This window comes from Pelodiscus sinensis, chromosome 11 (genome assembly GCF_049634645.1).
Source record: "Pelodiscus sinensis isolate JC-2024 chromosome 11, ASM4963464v1, whole genome shotgun sequence".
Lineage (NCBI taxonomy): Eukaryota > Metazoa > Chordata > Testudines > Trionychidae > Pelodiscus > Pelodiscus sinensis.
This window is the reverse complement of record NC_134721.1, coordinates 45,984,000-46,001,640: the sequence shown is the minus strand read 5'-3', so window position 1 is coordinate 46,001,640 and position 17,641 is coordinate 45,984,000. Positions and strand designations below refer to the sequence as shown.

Here is a 17,641-nt window from a genome sequence, read left to right as displayed (position 1 = left end):
TTATTTCGAATTAGCTTATTTCAAATTAACTATTTCGAATTAAGTTAATTCGAAACAGTGCTGTAGTGTAGACATACCCTCACATCCCTACTAGGATGCATCTTGGACTAGTTGCTCCTTCTTGGAAGTCAAGCCTGAGAGCAGCACAGATGAATTGTCACAAACTCTTGGTCAGGGAGTTAATCTGAGCAATCGTACTAGCAGGGACATTGGTGTAGCCAAGGGGCAGGGAGTGTCCCTGACAGCCAGTGGGAATTCTGTGTCCCTCAGAATCCTGGCAGAATGAGCCGCTCCATGGAGACCAGCAGCGCCAAAACTCACTAACTTAGAGGTGTGATTTTCTTTCACTGTTTTGCAGAAAAATGAATGGCTGTGTTTGAACTGCCAAACTCAGAGACTGCTAGAAGGAAGCCTAGGAGACCCTTCTCCGATGCCACTACCTGCTTCGAAGCCGCAGCCAACAGGATCCCCCCGACATCAAGCAGAGAGAGCTGGTCAGCAAAGAGGTGTCCTTCAGCCTATAACAGTTCATAAGTCAGAAACCTCTGCTCCCCAGGACAGGTACTTCGTCCAAGCAAAGCATCTCAGGACTTCAGAGCCGAGTAAGTTACAGGACGTGGTGCAAGAGAGCAAGCCTCCTGGTCCCTCAGAAGAAAAGCCACTGCCGAAACTTTCTGCTGAGGCTCCAAAAGTTCCTGAAAGTGCATCGCCAAAGGGCAAAAGCATGGCTGGGAAGCCAGAAGCAGAGAGCAAACCAAGCAAAGCAGTCATTGAGGCTCAACAAGTGAGAGAGCAGGAGGTAAGCAGCCCTTCCTCCTCACACCAGACTCCTACCTCCCACAGGGCTGGCCTATTCCTGCCAGGGTAGAACATTACCTCGTGCTTGGAGCAGGCAGAGCCGCCCTCTTACCTAGGGGAGTGGCCTGGGATGGCAGCTGTAGCGAACAGTTGGAGCAGCAGGGCGGGGAGGAAAGCACGCTGGGGAACAGAAAGAACATGGTAGCCTCAGAAAAACGGGGTTGGTCTTCAGTTCTGAGCTAGTAGAGAGCTGGAGAAAGCATGTATCAATGACTGCACTGGGGAAGTGATGTCCCACAGCCTGTCAGAAACCTGTCAGATACAATTCTGTCTAATGCTTTGATTCCAGTCCCAATTTCTCTGTCTGCCCTTTAGGAATCACTGCACAATCCATTCTAGTAGGCAGCATGCTCCTAACAGAGGGCCCAAACTCCAGGCAAGTCTGCAGCAGGCTGCAGAGAGAGGGAATGTCTCAGGGAAACATTGCAAGTTCTTTCCCCCTCACTCAGAGCGTTTCCTCAGTATAACCCACTGTACGTAGCTGGGCCTCTCTTGCTTTGCGCAGGTGCTGAGTTGTGGGGCCCAAGTTCTACAAATTAAAGTGTCTCTAGCAGCTGCAGCGTGGGGAGCTGAGTGATGGGCCAGAGTCAAGTCAGTACTGCACCAGGAGGGTACTATGGAGCATGTGGGGGAGTAAGTCCCTAGGAGCATTACACCCCCCAAGAGCCACGTGGAATTGGCTGCAGAGCTGTCTGGGTAGGACAACAGGTCTGTGTGGTCCTGAATGGGCTAAGGGGCGAGGCTCTCATTTCAGAGAGCAGAAGACTAGTCTGGCCACAGCCACCTCCTGGAGCAGGGACTTGGAAGAGCAGAGTCATGGAGGTGGGAAATGAGGACAGAGTGGAGTAACTAAGGATTTTTGAGCCTGCTTGGAGTGGGGAGACGGGTGGTGTAACAGGTTCCACCCTTCATGCTAGCGCCCCTTCTTGACTGAGGGGCGGTCTCAGTATTTACTCACCTGTCCGTGGGTGAGGCAATATGCAGTCAGTGGCTGGAGATCAGGCCTCTTCTTTTCCCTCCCGGGTGTAGTTTGCACGGGGATTGGAGGGGACCAATGAAACTGCCCTCTCAAAGAGCTCCTTGCACAGCTGGTTCTTGAGGAATCTCTAGTTGAATAACTTCTGCCTGCAAACAAATCGGGGTCCTTCTGACTCCTGTTTTCACAAGTGACAGGTTGGCTACCAGGTGGTCCATGTTCCATGCCTCTTTGGCATCCCAGCTCCAGACTCCTTCTGTGTCCTTGCAGAGGCCTTCCCTCATGCCAGGTGTGGTGGCAATGCAACTGGGTTTCTTCCTGTCCATCGCTGATGAGGATGCATTGCTTTCTTGGGATCATCTTCATTTTTCAGGGAATCAGTCAAGGGAACTGAAGTAACAGGCATTCAATGGACTCTGTTTCAGAGGATGCTGCTAGTGAACCCTCTGACCTTGTGCTTTTTTGTCCTCACTGCTTTTTTGTCCAGCAGTGCAAGCCCCCTAGGCACAAGAACAGATCTTCAGCTCCCATTTTGCAGGGCAGCAGGAGTAGTCCCTCCTGAACTCAGATCTAAGAATAGGGTCCTCAGAGTCTATTTGAAGATCCGAAAGTTCAGCACTGAGGCTGGCCTTGCAGCTACTGCAGACTTCACTGGCAAACACAGTGCTCAGCTGAGCAGCTGTCAAATTTCTCAAACAACCCTTTGGAACGTTTGCAGCTTAAGGGAGTTTGGAGTGAAGAAGTGAGGCAAGGTTTGTATTATAGGCAAAATACGATCTTTGCCAGACAAAGAAAATGGCCATCATCAGGCACTGGCAGAGGTGGAGAGCAAATGGGACTGTGCCAGACACAGTGGCTGTGTCTACATTGGCATCCTTTTCCGGAAAAGGGATGCTAATGAGACAAGTCGGAATTGCAAATGCCGCGGGGGATTTAAATATCCCCCGCGGCATTTGCATGAACATGGCTGCCGCTTTTTTCCGGCTCGGGGCTTTGCCGGAGAAATAAAGCCTTTTCCGGAAGATCCCTTATTCCTGATTTTAAGAGGAATAAGGGATCTTCCGGAAAAGGCTTTATTTTCCGAAAGATCCCGTCTAGACTGGTGCTTTTCTCCGGCAAAGCCCCGAGCCAGAAAAAAGCAGCAGCCATGTTCATGCAAATGCCGCGGGGGATATTTAAATCCCCCGCGGCATTTGCAATTCCGACTTGTCTCATTAGCATCCCTTTTCCGGAAAAGGGTGCCAATGTAGACACAGCCTGTAAGTAATGACACAGCTGGTCCACGGATCAGGACAGTCCTGCTCCTGTAGACTAAAGGGAGCAGCTGTGTAATCCCCAGGGCAGGAGAGGCCCTAGCACCACCTTGAGCGTAAGCGGTCTTCTAAAGAGAGAGTAGACATGTTCTGGGGGAGCCACAACCTCCCCTGGGAAGAAGGAGACTCAAGGATGATGGAAGGGGTCCTTTCAGAGTGTATCATTTGTGTGGGATCCAAAATCAGGGTTACAGCAGCTGCTCCCAAAGAACTCCTGGAGCATTAGAAATAATTGGAACTAAAGATGTGATTTATTTCAAATGGAAGAAAATGGTTCCAGCTTTGAGTGGCTCTGATTTAATGCTCATAATACTAATAGAACTTGGTCTGTAGCCAGGCCAGATATGAGCAGATCAGGGCACGCTTTCTGAAGATCAGGTGCCCCATCTTGCTGGCCTGCTGCCTCCCTCTCCCTGTATTCCCAGTTCTGACACACTGTGTTCCTTCAGCTAGAGGATGTTAGTCCCCATACTTGTGACCTGAAACAGGATTTGTATCCAGTTTTCTGTCTGGAGAATGCTAACACATTAACCCAGCAAGCTCCCTCTCCCCTCAAATTGGAATTGTTTGCAATGTTAGAGCATCTGGAGACTGGGTGTCAGACAGTTAAGCTGGATCTTCTCAGAACTAATGGCTAGGCCCAGTCAACAGGTGTATAAATATCCTGAAATTTACAGTGTGGTCTCAGATTTGACCCTTAGCCTTGACATCAAGTATGATGTATCCAAACTGTCTTTATTATATGCATTCTGTCTCAGAAAAATCCTCTGCATCTTTCGCACTGGTGAGGCCACGTCTGGAGTGTTGTGTCCAGTTCTGGGCTCCCCACTATAGAAAGGATGTGGATGCATTGAAGAAAGTCCAGAAGAGGGCAACCAAAATTGATTAAGGGGCTGGAGCACATGACTTATGAGGAGAGGCTGAGGGATTTGGGCTTATTTAGTCTGCAGAAGATAAGAGTGAGGGGGGATTTGATAGCTGCCTTCAACTTTGCAAAGGGAGATTCCAAAGAGGATGGAGAGAGGCTGTTCTCAGTAGTGACAGATGGCAGAACAAGGAGCAATGGGCTCAAATTACAGTGGGGGAGGTCTAGGTTGGACGTTAGGAAAATCTATTTCCCTCAGAGGGTGGTGAAGTACTGGAATGGGTTCCCTAGGGAGGGGGTGGAATCGCCATCCCTAGAGGTTTTTAAGTCCCGGCTTGACAACGCCCTGGCTGTGATGATTTAGTTGGGGTTGGTCCTGTTTTGGGCATGGAGCTGGACTTGATGACCTCCTGAGGTCTCTTCCAGCCCTAGGATTCAATGATTCTAATCTTAAACCAAGCTCTATTGACAAAGTGCAGATAAGAGACTATAAGTACCATTATTACCAGGAGGCAGTGGAGATGGATTGGCCACGTACTTTGGATGGAAACTGGAATCATCACCAGAACAGCAATAATATGGACACATGAAGGCAAGTGAAAACAAGGCCACCTGAAAACATGGTGAAAAGCTGTGGAAACTGAACGGGAAAACCTGGGGCAAACTGGGGAACCATTGAAAGATTTGCCAGAAACACTCACGCAAGCACATCTCGTGTCTTAGGACAAGTGCATGCATGAATGCATACTGTTATCTTCACAAGCTGTACCTTCCTTAGGACTGGCTAAGTGTTGGTAAGTTAACATAAGAGAGTATTTTCAATCTGTTTCCTAGACCTTTAATAATTCTTATTGCTCTTTTCTGGACTTTCTCCAATTTATCCACATCTTTCTGAGAAATGTGGTGCCCAGAACTGGACACAGTACTCCAGTTAGGCTAACAGAGAGGGGTGAAAGTGTTCTTCTCATGTCTTGCTTAGTACACTCCTACTAATACCTCCCAGAATGAGGTGCATTTTTTTGCAAGTGTCACATTGTTGAGTCATATTTACTGATTGTTCTGTCCCAGGCAAAGTACTTTGCATTTGTGTTCATTGAATTTCATACTATTTACCTTAGACCATTTCTCCAGTTTGTCCAGATCATTTTGAATTGTAATCCTGTCCTCCAAACCACTTGCAACTCCTCCCAGACTGGTATCATGCTGACTGTTACTTACCATCTTATTATCTTCTAGATGTTTGCAAGTTGATTGCTTAATTATTTACTCCATTATCTTTCTGGATAGTGAAGTTAAGATGACTGCTCTGTAACTCCCAGGATTGTTCTTATTTCCCCTTTTTTCTAGATTGGCACTAGAAAGGAGCCACAATTCAATGAGTCACCTGGCAGGAGGCCCCACTAAAGGGAATTGTTCAGCCTTGCCTGGGGACTCAGCAGTGCCCCCAGACATGTCTGGACTTGTGTTCTGCAAGCACATGGGACTGAGGGTGTAAACCCAAACATGGCAGGCCCTACACTTGGTCTTTCTCTTGTCCCCCTCATTTGCTGCAAGCAACAAGGACCTGAGGAGAAGACTGAAGACTACAACAGAAGGGGGCTGGCCCAGGCTTCAAGGGTGAAATCTTTATACTATGAACTGCAGTATGTAGTGGGGTGAAAAAAACAGCTGATCTAGTTGTTCCCCAGGCTAAGAGGGTTGAAAGTTTGGACTGCATGTTTATATTCTTTTTTCTTTTGATAACTAGCTCTGGTTTGTCACCTATCACTTTTAGTCACTTGAAATCTATCGTTTACAGTGAGTAAATGTGTTTAACTGGTTATCATTACTGAAGTGTCTGATAATTTACCTGAATTTCAGTTTACCTGAAGTGTCTGATAATTTTCTCAGGGTTTACAAGGCCAGTGTATGTCCACTTACCATTGATGAAGTGGTAAATAAACGTGCACTGCTCACACTGAGCAGTGCAAGGTGGTGTATTCCTGAGATACAAGGTTGGGAGCTGGGGGATTTGGCTGGTGAGTGGCTGTGGGAGCATTCGTGCAATCTAGCTAGGTGTGGGATTCCACTTGCAATGGTGTTGAGTGATCACAGCACCTGGAGGGGTTTGCTGCTTGTCACTAAACAAGTATTGTGAGAAATTGTTTAGGCTAAAGAGTTCAGGGGGCACAGTGGTCCCACAGTCCCAGGCTGCACCCTGGGGGTCCCACCATACACATCATTATGATGAATATGGGGTGCAGTATCACAAGGTACATAACCCATGCTGGGTCCATAAGTGAGAGGACTGGCTTGCATTTATTTCTGAATGTCTTGAAGTCTGGCACCTGTGAGGAGTCCATTGTCTTGCTCAATTCATCTGAAGGGGCTCTGCCTACACTCAGGAGCCTCGTCTTATATGAGGAGAGAAGGACTAAAACTCAGGAGCTCCCTGCATCCTGCCATGGAGGTTTTGAGGGCATTGCCAACTGCTCCAGGGGCTGTTTCCAGCTTCCCTATGGTGAATTCTCACACAAGCATGACTTCCTTTCCGTTTCACTACCAGGGCACCAGGAAATGACATCATGCCCTCCTTGAGTCCATGGTCTAATGTATATCTCTCTTTTCATCCTTGCAGGAGACAAGCAAGCCTTATCCCCATGACTTATCCCGCAGCCCCCAAAGCCTGAGTGACACTGGCTACTCATCAGATGGCATCTCCAGCTCCCAGAGTGAGATCACTGGCCTGGTGCAGCAGGAAGAGGAGCTGCTGAATGGCACTGGCCTGGAAGACCAGAGCCCTGCCAGTCCTTCTGAACTTACCAAACTGGAGAGCAGTGTACGCCCCTTGCTGGAGTCAAAGGGCATTTCCCAAGAGCACAGCGACAGAGGGAAAATGTTTCATGAGTTACGGGAAGAACAGAGACATAGGCAGAGGCCTCGGTCCCTTTCTATCACGCCTGAAGCCTTTGATTCTGATGAAGAACTGGAAGACATCATGGAAGAAGATGAAGACTCTCTGGAATGGGAGAACCAGAGGGATCAAAGAGAGAGCATGGATTCATCTGATGACTTTGGGAGCAAGCTGCGCCATGACTACGTGGAGGACAGCAGCGAAGGAGGGATCTCCCCACTGCCCAGCAGGCCGAAAGGCAGGGAGACAGAGATGACTGATGAGGAGTTCATGAGAAGGCAGATCCTGGAGATGAGTGCGGAAGAGGACAACCTGGAGGAGGAGGAGGAGGAGGAGGAGGAAGACTACGACCATGTGAAATACAGTGTAGCAAAACGCGGGCACAAGCCTGACACGGAAAAAAGCAAAGAGCCAACCTCGTCCAAGAGGCGCCTGCCTCACATCTCTAGCAGCATGTATGAGGAGGAGAAGAAGGAGATGGAAGCTGTCGAGGGGGAGGATGTGACCACATCCCAGGGGGGACTGCGGCGTTTCAAGACCATTGAATTAAATAGCACAAGCAGCTACAGCAGGGACATGGAGCTTAGCCAGGATGCAGATATTAGCCTGGACAGGGAGCCAGAGCTGGAGATGGAGAGTCTGACTGGCTCCCCAGATGAACGGTCAAGAGGGGAATATTCCTCCACTTTGCCAGCAACTACACCCAGCTACACATCAGGCACCTCCCCTACATCCCTCTCTTCTCTGGAGGAGGACAGTGACAGCAGCCCTAGCCGGCGGCAGCGGCTTGAAGAGGTGAAGCAGCAACGCAAAGCTCGCCATCGCTGCCATGGTCCTTTGCTGCCAACCATAGAGGACTCCTCAGAGGAAGACGAACTGCGTGAGGAAGAGGAGCTCTTGCGGGAGCAGGAGAAGATGCGGGAGGTGGAGCAGCAGCGCATCCGAAGCACCGCACGCAAAACTAAACGGGACAAAGAAGAGCTGCGGGCACAGAGGAGAAGAGAGAGATCCAAAACACCCCCCAGTAATCTGTCTCCCATTGAAGACGCTTCGCCCACGGAGGAGCTGCGTCAGGCAGCAGAGATGGAGGAGCTGCACAGATCCTCCTGCTCGGAATACTCGCCCTCCATTGATTCAGAGGCAGAGGGTTTTGATGGCATAGCCTCCAAGCTGTACAAATCTGGCAGTGAGTACAACCTGCCAACATTCATGTCCCTTTACTCCCCAACAGAAAAAACAGGCAGCAGCTCCCGTAAGCCCTTGAAAAGTGCAGAAGAAGCCTATGAAGAGATGATGAGGAAGGCTGAACTGTTCCAAAAGCAGCAAGTCCAACAGTCCCAGCAAAGTGCCCACAGCAGCACCTATCAACAGGTAGGGTACCACAGTGCAGAAGGCCAGAGCAGTTTTGAATACCAATACATAGATGAGTATAGCTATGATAATGGGCATACAGACTCCTCTCCATCTGACTATCAGCACGAACTTTCAGAGCCGGGAGCAGTGTATGAGGAAATCCTGCAGACATCACAGAGCATTTCTAGGATGCACCAGTCCTCCTCATTTGACTTGGCCCTAGAAGAGGAAGAAAAGAGGAAAGAGAGAGAAGAAACATATCAGGAAAAGCAGTTTCTAAATGCTGAAAGTGCGTATGCTGATCTGATGAAACAAAACAGCGGCCCACTCACCCCAGGAACAAGCCCCACCCAGTTATTGGCTCCTGTCTCATTTTCATCCTCTGAAGGAAGCACAGGCAGGCTAATTCCTGATGTCCGTGTCACTCAGCATTTTGCAAAAGAAGGGCATGACCACCCAATGCTTCACAGCTCACCAGCAGCAGCCAGGACTATGGCAGCTCCCTGTACTTACAGCCGAGGTTCCAGTACCATCACAACTGTTGTTTCCAGCCTAGCAAGCGCTCCACGAATCTACAGTTCTTCTCTGAGCGGCTCGGATGGAACACCTTTATCTTCCCCTAGCAGAAGCTACAGTCAGATGAAAGGCACTGCAAATCACAGCTCTCAGACAGAGGACAGCTCTGAGAGCCAGCGGGTTGCTGAGCTCAGTGGAGCATCAGCAAGAGAGAAGCTCCAAAGTAAGAGCGAGAGCAAGATCAATGTCTCTGTATCATCTAAAATGTATTCCTATGCCCGAAGCACCAGCCCCCCACTGCCCCCAATGTCTCCTATTCAAATCCCTGCTCATTCAGCTCCAAGAGCAGGGCAGCTAGCCAGTAGAACAATGACAGAGTTTTCCACTCAAACACAAAGCACCGTTTTCTCTTACGATTGTCCCACTACCACTGGTATATCAACATCCTCTCCGATGATAGCTCAAGGGACCCAGACAACCCACCGTACAAGTTCTCCTCGCCTTGCTAGGCAGCAGTCATCCCAGGAAGCTCCATTTATGGTCATCACATTAGCATCAGATGCATCAAGTCAAACCAAGCCAACTTGTGTATACTCCTCCACTTCCCCAGCCTCCTCTCCCACCCAACTGAGCCTGCACCAGGCAATGCATAGCTACAGTCAGACAGCAGTCAGCTCAGCACCGCTGCAGTGGGAGCAGCTGCAGTCTCCTTATGCCAAGACACAGACAGTGATAGAAAGAGCCTCTGCTGCCAGGGCCATGCTTCAGAAAGGGCATGTCATTTCTGCTGCTGAGAGCACTGCTGGGGTCTATAGCTGGGGCCCCTTGCCTGCAGAAAACATCTCCTTATGTAAAATATCCTCAGTCCCTGGCACAGCCAGGGTAGAACCTGGACCCAAGCCACCCACCTCTAATGCTGTGGACTTACGGACTGCTATAAAGGCAGCCCCAATCATCATAACAGACCAAGGCATGGATCTTACTTCTCTAGCTACGGAGAGCAGAAAATACTGCCTCACTCGGGAACAGACCCCAAGTAGGCAATCCACAACTGTCCAACCCTTAATAATTAACCTCAATGCTCAAGAACAACCCCATGCTATTATAGGCACGGCCTCTACGGTCAGCATGACCGTTGCTTCTTCCATGTTTGTCGCACAACCCAAGCAGCCTGTGCTCTATGGAGATCCTTTCCAGGACAGGATGGACTTTGGGGCAGGGACAGGAAGTCCAGTCTGTTTGACGCATGTTAAGCAGGTAGAGCAAGCAGTTCAGACTGGCACCTTCCGAGGGACCATGAGCAGCATTGGAATTTCTGCCCCTAGCACAAAGCCAGAAGCCACCAGTCCTCAGCCAACCAAATTTGCAAGATATAATTTGCCTAACCAGATGATGCCGTTGGTGAAGAAAGATGTGACTAGCAGTGACTTGAGCGCTGTTAGTATCAGCACTGGTCCGAGGCAAATTCCTCAGAACCAAAGCACAGACCTATGTAGAGGGATGCCAGTGGAACTCAAAACCCAGAGTCCTCCAGTCAACCTGGGAGGCAAAAAATCTCAAGCCATGGTGGTGCAGATGAATGAGATAGCAGCAGGCCCAGTAACAAAGCTGTTCAAAGAAGAACCACCAGCCAGTGCATTGGATCTCACTGGAATAAAGTCTGAAAGCAAGGTGGCATGCTGCGATGTAGTGTACAAATTCCCCTTTGGCAGCACCTGCACAGGTACCTTCAACCCTTCGCCCAAGATCCCAGGGAAAAATGTTGGGGACGTTGCTCCAACTGGCAAACCAAGCATCCAGTACTATGGAAACAGAGAGCCTGATCTGCCAGAGACCTATCCCTACAGAGAGCAAATGGGCCCGGCTCCCAGCCTGTATGAGGAGCATCGTTTCTACCCACAAGGCCTGTCTGGAAGGCTGTATTCATCCATGTCAGATACAAATCTGTCGGAAATTGGTCTGAACTATTACCCCCCTGCAGGAGACTCCGCTGTGGATTTGACCACAATGAAACATTCCTACAGCATCAGCTTCACCGAAGGGGGCTACCTGCGTCAGGGAATGCAGTATGGCTCATTCTCGGACCTCCGGCAGCCCACAGATTTGTTAAGCCATCCGCTCCCAATGAGACGATACAGCTCAGCCTCCAATATCTACTCCGATTACAGGTACCCTCCCAGAGGAGACCTGGCAAATTTCCAGGAATCCAGTCTGGCACAGTACAGTGCCACCACAGCTCGGGAAATCAGCCGTATGTGCGCAGCACTCAACTCCATGGACCAGTATGGAGCTAGGCACTCAAACAGCCCTGACCTCCTGCAGTATGGGCCAGCAGGGGGCAGTAGTGTTTCAGCTCCACAGGGCATTTCTGCCATCAAACCAAATATGATGTATAACCCCAACTTCCCAGAGACACGCCAGGCCTTTGGGAACCTTGCACAGTACAGTCTCTCCGGTGCCCGGCTGGGAGCAGTCAGGCAGATCTTCCCTTCCACAGCCACAGTACGGGCAGCCGATGGCATGATTTATTCCACAATAAATACTCCCATAGCATCCACCCTTCCCATCACCACCCAGCCAGCTTCCGTGCTGCGGCCCATGATCCGAGGCTTATATCGCCCCTATACCCCAGGCAGCATCACAGCTGTCCCTCTGGCCAACCTGACCAGAGTGCCTCTAGTTACTCCCAGGGTCCCCCTTGCTGCCCCAGGTCTGTATCGTTATTCAGCTCCCAGCAGGTTTCCATCTGTTTCTACAACATCGACGATGGAAACGCCCATGTACTTGGGGAAGCCTGTTAGCACCAGTGCAGCCAGCACTGCCGCAAGCAATGTTAGCCCAGGGCCTGCTGCCAAAGTGTTGGCTCCTGCTTCTGTGAACCTGCAACGACCTGAGCAGATGGGGGCTGATGGTCGAGAGGAGGGCCTCACAGCAGCTGCTAGTTTGCAGAGTGCCTCAAAAGACAGTCAGCATCAGCAGCCAGCACCCCCTGTCCATACCCAGCAGGCTGAGGTAGCCCAGGCCAGTGGTCCCAGCAAAGGCAACATAGAGCGAGAGGAGAAAGAGAAGGAAGAAGAGCGCCAGAGAAAGCAGCAGGAGCACATCCTCCAGCTTGAGAGGGAGAGAGTGGAGCTGGAGAAACTGAGACAGCTGAGGCTGCATGAAGAGCTGGAGAGGGAGCGAGTGGAGCTGCAGCGGCACAGGGAGAAGGAGCAGATGCTAGTGCACAGGGAGATCCAGGAGCTGCAGTCCATAAAGCACCAGGTTCTGCAGCAGCAGCAAGAAGAGCGCCAGGCTCAGTTTGCACTGCAGAGGGAGCAGCTAGCCCAGCAGCGCCTGCAGCTGGAGCAGATTCAGCAGCTGCAGCAACAGCTGCAACAGCAGTTAGAGGAGCAGAAGCGGCAGAAAAGCACCTTCCCCCCCGTGTGTGATCCCACAGGAAGAGTCCCTCCCCAGGCCATGTCTGAGAGAGCCTTGGAAATGCAAAGGACTCTGGCCCAAAATGGACAGTACTGGCCCCCCCTGAACCAGGCTTTCATGGCTCCTGCAGCTCCAGGGCAGGAAGGGCCTGTGCCATCCCGCTACCCTGGGCTGCAGCGCCCACTCACCAACTCTGCCTCAGAAATGTCTCTGCAGCCCGAGGAGCAGTGGGAAGCCAGCCGGGGGATAAAGAAGAGGAATTCCATGCCACGCTTGCGGGATGCCTATGACAAAGAGGCCCTGCATGAGCCCTACATGGTGAAGAAGATCACAGACAGCAGTGTGCAGACAGATGAGGAGGATGGCGAGGAGCGCTACTTCCTGTCCCGGCGCCGACGCACCCGGCGCAGCACCGACTGCAGTGTGCAGACTGATGAGGAGGACAATGCCGAGTGGGAGCAGCCAGTGCGCCGCCGACGATCCCGTTTCTCCCGGCACTCGGATTCCAGTGCTGAGAGCAAGCAGGACTCCTCCAAAGGCATGGCCAGCATAGGCATCCAGACTAGCAGTGACTGCTCTGTGCAGACCGAGCCTGACCAGCTTCCCCGCGTGTCACCCTCCATCCACATTACTACCCCTGACCCAAAGGTAGAGATTGTGAAGTATATCTCTGCACCAGAGAAGACCCAGCGAGGGGAGAGCCTGGCCTGCCAGACTGAGCTGGAATCACAGTTGCAGCCTGGTGTGGTGGTCCCCCAGCTCACTGTGCCTACAACCATAACGCCGTACTCTGCCAATATCCAGCTGGTGAGCACAAGCCCCCTGGACGCCCGGGTCATCCGGCACCAGGCCCTTGGCAAGTTTGAGAAGAAGAAGCCTGATCCTCTGGAAATTGGGTACCAGTCCCACTTGCCTGCAGAGTCCCTTTCTCAGCTAGTGGCTTGCCAGCCCCCCAAATCCCCTCAGGTACTCTACTCCCCTGTCTCTCCCCTTTCCCCCCATCGGCTGCTGGAGTCCTCCTTTACTACCAGTGAAAGACTTAACAAGGCCCATGTAACACCACAGAAGCACTTCACAGCTGATTCTACCCAGCGCCAGCAAACCCTGCCTCGCCCCATCAAAACCATGCAGAGATCTTTCTCTGATCCCAAGCCCACGAGCCCAACATCAGAGGAGTCTGGGAGGGACAGGTTCTCCGTATACCAGCACCCTTTCCTCCAAGGCAGCCAGGTAAGAGAGATGTTGAGTGACACATGAGCTACTGCAGTATCAGTGTGCTGGGGAGCGGCACAGGCAGGGAGAGCGGCCTGAGAGCAGGCTGCCTTCCTCCACTCAGATGAGTCATGAGTCAGACTGACTGTAATCTCGCAGGCTTTGGGGTCTGGCCCCACTAGCAGGTATGGAGTGTTAGAAAGAGGCAGCGTTCCTCCCAGGGTTAGCCTTGGGGCAGTTGTATCCAGCAGAGGGGCCCAGCTCCTTGGTGCTGACACCATGGCCTCCCTTCAGCATGTATGCCTACATTGGTTTGTAGTTCTCTGTCCAGGAATTGTCTGAGAGCTTGGGTGAGTTTCTGCTGGGCCTTCACACCAGCCCCGGGGAACATTATTATGCCTTTCTGAAGCAGGGAACAGGTATCTCAACAGCAGTTACCTTTGCAGCTGCTGACCCCGGGTGCTTCCCCATGCAGCCATCTCCTGCAAATACGTGGAGGCAGTTGGCTTCTTTCTGTGGGGTCTGCACAAGACAGGGAGTTGTGGCAGGGCAGGAGCCAGGACACCAGGTGGCCTCCAGTCCTACCCTCACTGCCCCATAGAGAGGGCTTGGAGGCAGTGGGGAGGCTCCATTGTCTAGGGCAACTAGTAGGAGGAAGCAGTGTCCCTGGCCCTGGAATTTCACCTAGGGTGTGTCTAGACTACATGCCTCCTTCGACGGAGGCATGTAGATTAGCGAGATCGGAAGAGGGAAATGAAGCCGCGATTAAAATAATCGCGGCTTCATTTAAATTTAAATGGCTGCCCCGATCTGCCGATCAGCTGTTTGTCGGCAGATCGGGGGAGTCTGGACGCGATGCCCCGACAAAGAAGCCTTTCTTCATCGACACAGGTAAACCTGGTTTCACGAGGCTTACCTGTGTCGATGAAGAAAGGCTTCTTTGTCGGGGCATCGCGTCCAGACTCCCCCGATCTGCCGACAAACAGCTGATCGGCAGATCGGGGCAGCCATTTAAATTTAAATGAAGCCGCGATTATTTTAATCGCGCTTCATTTCCCTCTTCCGATCTCGCTAATCTACTTGCCTCCGTCGAAGGAGGCATGTAGTCTAGACACACCCCTAGAGTGAGCCAGCAGGACCCAGTGCAGTGGGGGCTGTCCAGTGAAGCTGTCCCCAGTGCAGCGGCAGAAAAAACAGCTGAAAAAGCTTGTTAACTGAGCTGCTGGTAGTTAGAGCCAGAAAGGCCTGGCACACCTAGTGCCTCAGCTTCCTGGGGGCTCGAAAGCCAGTTACTGTGCCTGCAGGAGAGGGGATGCACAGGATGGCCCATAAGCCAAGAGACCCCCCACAGCACACTAAAGTGAGCCCCTAAGAACTGCTGCTCAGAGATGCAGCTGCTCCCTCATGCTGCCAGGACCACTGCATGGGGGTGTTTCCTGCCCTCCGTGCCCGGCTCGGCACTCCTGAAGAAGAGCCCGGCACAAGACTTGTTCTTATTTTCCCTGTTGGGCTGAGATTCTCTCCCTGGCCATCTCTCTAATGCCCGCTGGTGCCCCTGAGCCCTGCATAGTCATTCTTTGGGAAGCCAGGAGCACAGGCATAAGCCATGTCCTGCCATCTATTGCTCATATTGAGATGATCAACTGGCAGAGCTAGGTATATGCTAACTGTCCAGAAAGCACCTAGATAGCCTGGCAGAGGGCACGGAGAAGCCAGATCTCCAAGCTAGCACCACCTTGCAGAGTTCTTCCCCCCGTCTCCCGGTAGGTCGTGCATGGTGTAGCCCACCTCTGCCAAGGAGCATCTTCACCCACCTGCAGCAGGGCTGACAGCCACTGCGGACCCCAGGGCAAGGTGTAGGGGTCCTGGCTCTACACTCTCAGAAGGGGTGGAGAAGAGGCAGGGCTGAGGGCAGTCAGCCTTAGCACTACCCTGACTGGCACGTTCCTCCGCCCCAGCCCTCTGAGCTGTGCAGAGCAGCACTCTGGTGGCAATTCAAAGGGTCCTGGGGTGCCTTTTGCTGTGCAGCTTTAGTGTAGACTCCTGAAACCAGTAACCTTCCCATCCTCACTGGCTCCCACCAACCTAGTTACTTCTCCCCATGAGCCCCCCCATCCCAAGTCTCCCCAGCTGTGTTCTTCCCAAGTTCCTAGCTCTCAGACACACTGTTGAAGCCACAATCCTAGCCCGAACCCCCAGTTTTGCTTTGGTGTGTATACTCCATACAGTTTGCACACCAGAGACCTGCACGGGGAAAAGATAAACAGGAAGTTTATATAATGGAAAAATCACAGTTCAAGGCTGAAATGCCGAGGGAAGCACCAGCGATAAATCACACAGAAAATAAAAAGAATGGCACAACCTCAGGCTTTACCCTGCCAAATTTAACCAAACCCTTTTCTACTACGCGTTTCCCAGCGCCTGTGAACAGGCTCCCAGCATGCCCCCAGGCCTAGAGAGACCCAGCATTTCATGCATAGCTGATACATAGATGCTGGCCCTCAGGTTCTGAATAGATTGCACTTCAACCCCTTCCTTTTTAAATGGAATTGCCAAGTGTTTTTCTTTCTCTCAGATTATGATGACTCATGATTATTCAGAGCACAGGGAAATTCCCTCTTGAGGTGCCTCAGGCTGTGTCTACACTACATGCCTCTGTCGGCAGAGGCATGTAGATTAGGGTTGTAGGCAAAGGTAAATGAAGCCGCGATTTAAATGATCGCGGCTTCATTTACATTTACATGGCTGCCGCGCTGATCTGACAAACAGCTGATCAGCTGTTTGTCGGCTCGCCGCTAGTCTGGACGTTCCACAAGGAGTAACGGTAGTTACTGAAATGTTTCACGAGGAGTAACGGTAGTTCGGAATAGGAAGCCTAGTCCGAACTACCTAGTCCGTGCCGCGTGTAGCCGCGCGTCACGGAGTCCGCACTAGCGGACATTTAAAAATGGCGGCGCCCGGCAATATGCAAATGAAGCCCGGGAAATTCAAATCCCGGGCTTCATTTGCAACTCCGGTTGCCTACATTACCCTACTTCGAACTAGGGTGGTAGTGTAGACATACCCTCAGAGGCTGGAAATGGGCAAAGGAGAGGGTTCACTTGATGATTCCCTATTCTGTTCACTCCCTCTGGGGCATCTGGCATTGGCCACTATCGGCAGACAGGACACTGAGCTAGATCAACCTTTGGTCTGATCCAGTCTGGCCATTCTTATGTTCCAAGCAGAGAGCTTCTGGCCATGGTGCTCGGCTTTTGTTACTTCACGTTTCAGTGAACATGGCACTCCTTCCACATCTGTTTAATCTCTCTTACGATCACAGATAAGTCTGCACAGTGCCATACCTGTCTCCTTGGGCCCAAGCCCCTTCCTCCTCCCTTTTTTCCTTCTGTGTGCCATGCTAGACTGGGGACAGGTCCTGCTTCCCCTGAGCCACGTGCTCCCACTCTCCCAGATCCTCTTCTGCCTTCCTGTGCAGTGCCAGAACCTCCCCATCTACAGCATTCCATGCCTGTGTGCTGGCTGAGCGCCCATGAGATGGCAGTCTCCTCAGGGCAGGGTCCTTGGTTGCCAATGTGTGTTGTAATGTGCCTATTGCTGCTGTGGAGATCATAATATTTAGTTGGCACATTGAACATCCCATTTTCTTTTGTCCTCAGAGGAATCCCAAGTGAGGGAGGAGGAAGCTTCCTCACTCATATTCAGTTAGAGCCCTGACACTGATGGCAGTGTCTGCCCTTCTGCTCTCCGTCCCCCACCCCATTAAAACTATTGGCTGGACTATTGGAATTCATTTGTTGGTTGGGCGTGTAAATGCTGGCACCCCACCAGCTCCCCCCAAGGCCTGTGGGCATCTGTATCGCAGAGCTATGCTAGCCCCACAGGAAAGGATGTTTCTCTTGCTTCCCGTAAACTACATATTATGAGGCACTTTTGATTTAATTCCTTGAAAATCCAGAACCAGTTTGGATTGGTTCTGTTCTGGGTCAGTTAAGGAGAAAAGTGGCTCATATGTTTCTCATTGCTGGTGTGCTTATTTCCATGTGCACAGTGCTAGTACGGCAGATGCACACTCTGCCGCACAGCCAACCTACATGCTAATCAAAAGGCACTGTGACCAACACCAGCGTTCCCCCAAGCCAGTCGCTCTGCAAGCTCCCCTGGGTAAGATGCCACTTTCACAGTTAATGGTGTGCAAGTCACTGGTGTGGCCAGTGTCACATCTGATCACCTCT

General features: G+C 51.5%; 1 protein-coding gene across 3 annotated transcripts in view; it reads left to right on the top strand.

Annotated features, from left to right (window-relative positions):
* The window catches only part of BSN (bassoon presynaptic cytomatrix protein), a 175,019-nt gene that overhangs the window by 127,254 nt on the left and 30,124 nt on the right, over positions 1–17,641 (top strand). For all 3 annotated transcript variants that reach the window (XR_012906554.1, XR_012906555.1, XM_075939578.1), the window contains 2 exons: positions 359–799; positions 6,630–13,424. Coding sequence is in view for 1 of the 3 variants with exons in the window: in XM_075939578.1 (XP_075795693.1) it covers positions 359–799; positions 6,630–13,424 (7,236 nt within the window). In the remaining 2 variants the exon portion in view is untranslated. The remainder of the gene's footprint in view (positions 1–358; positions 800–6,629; positions 13,425–17,641) is intronic.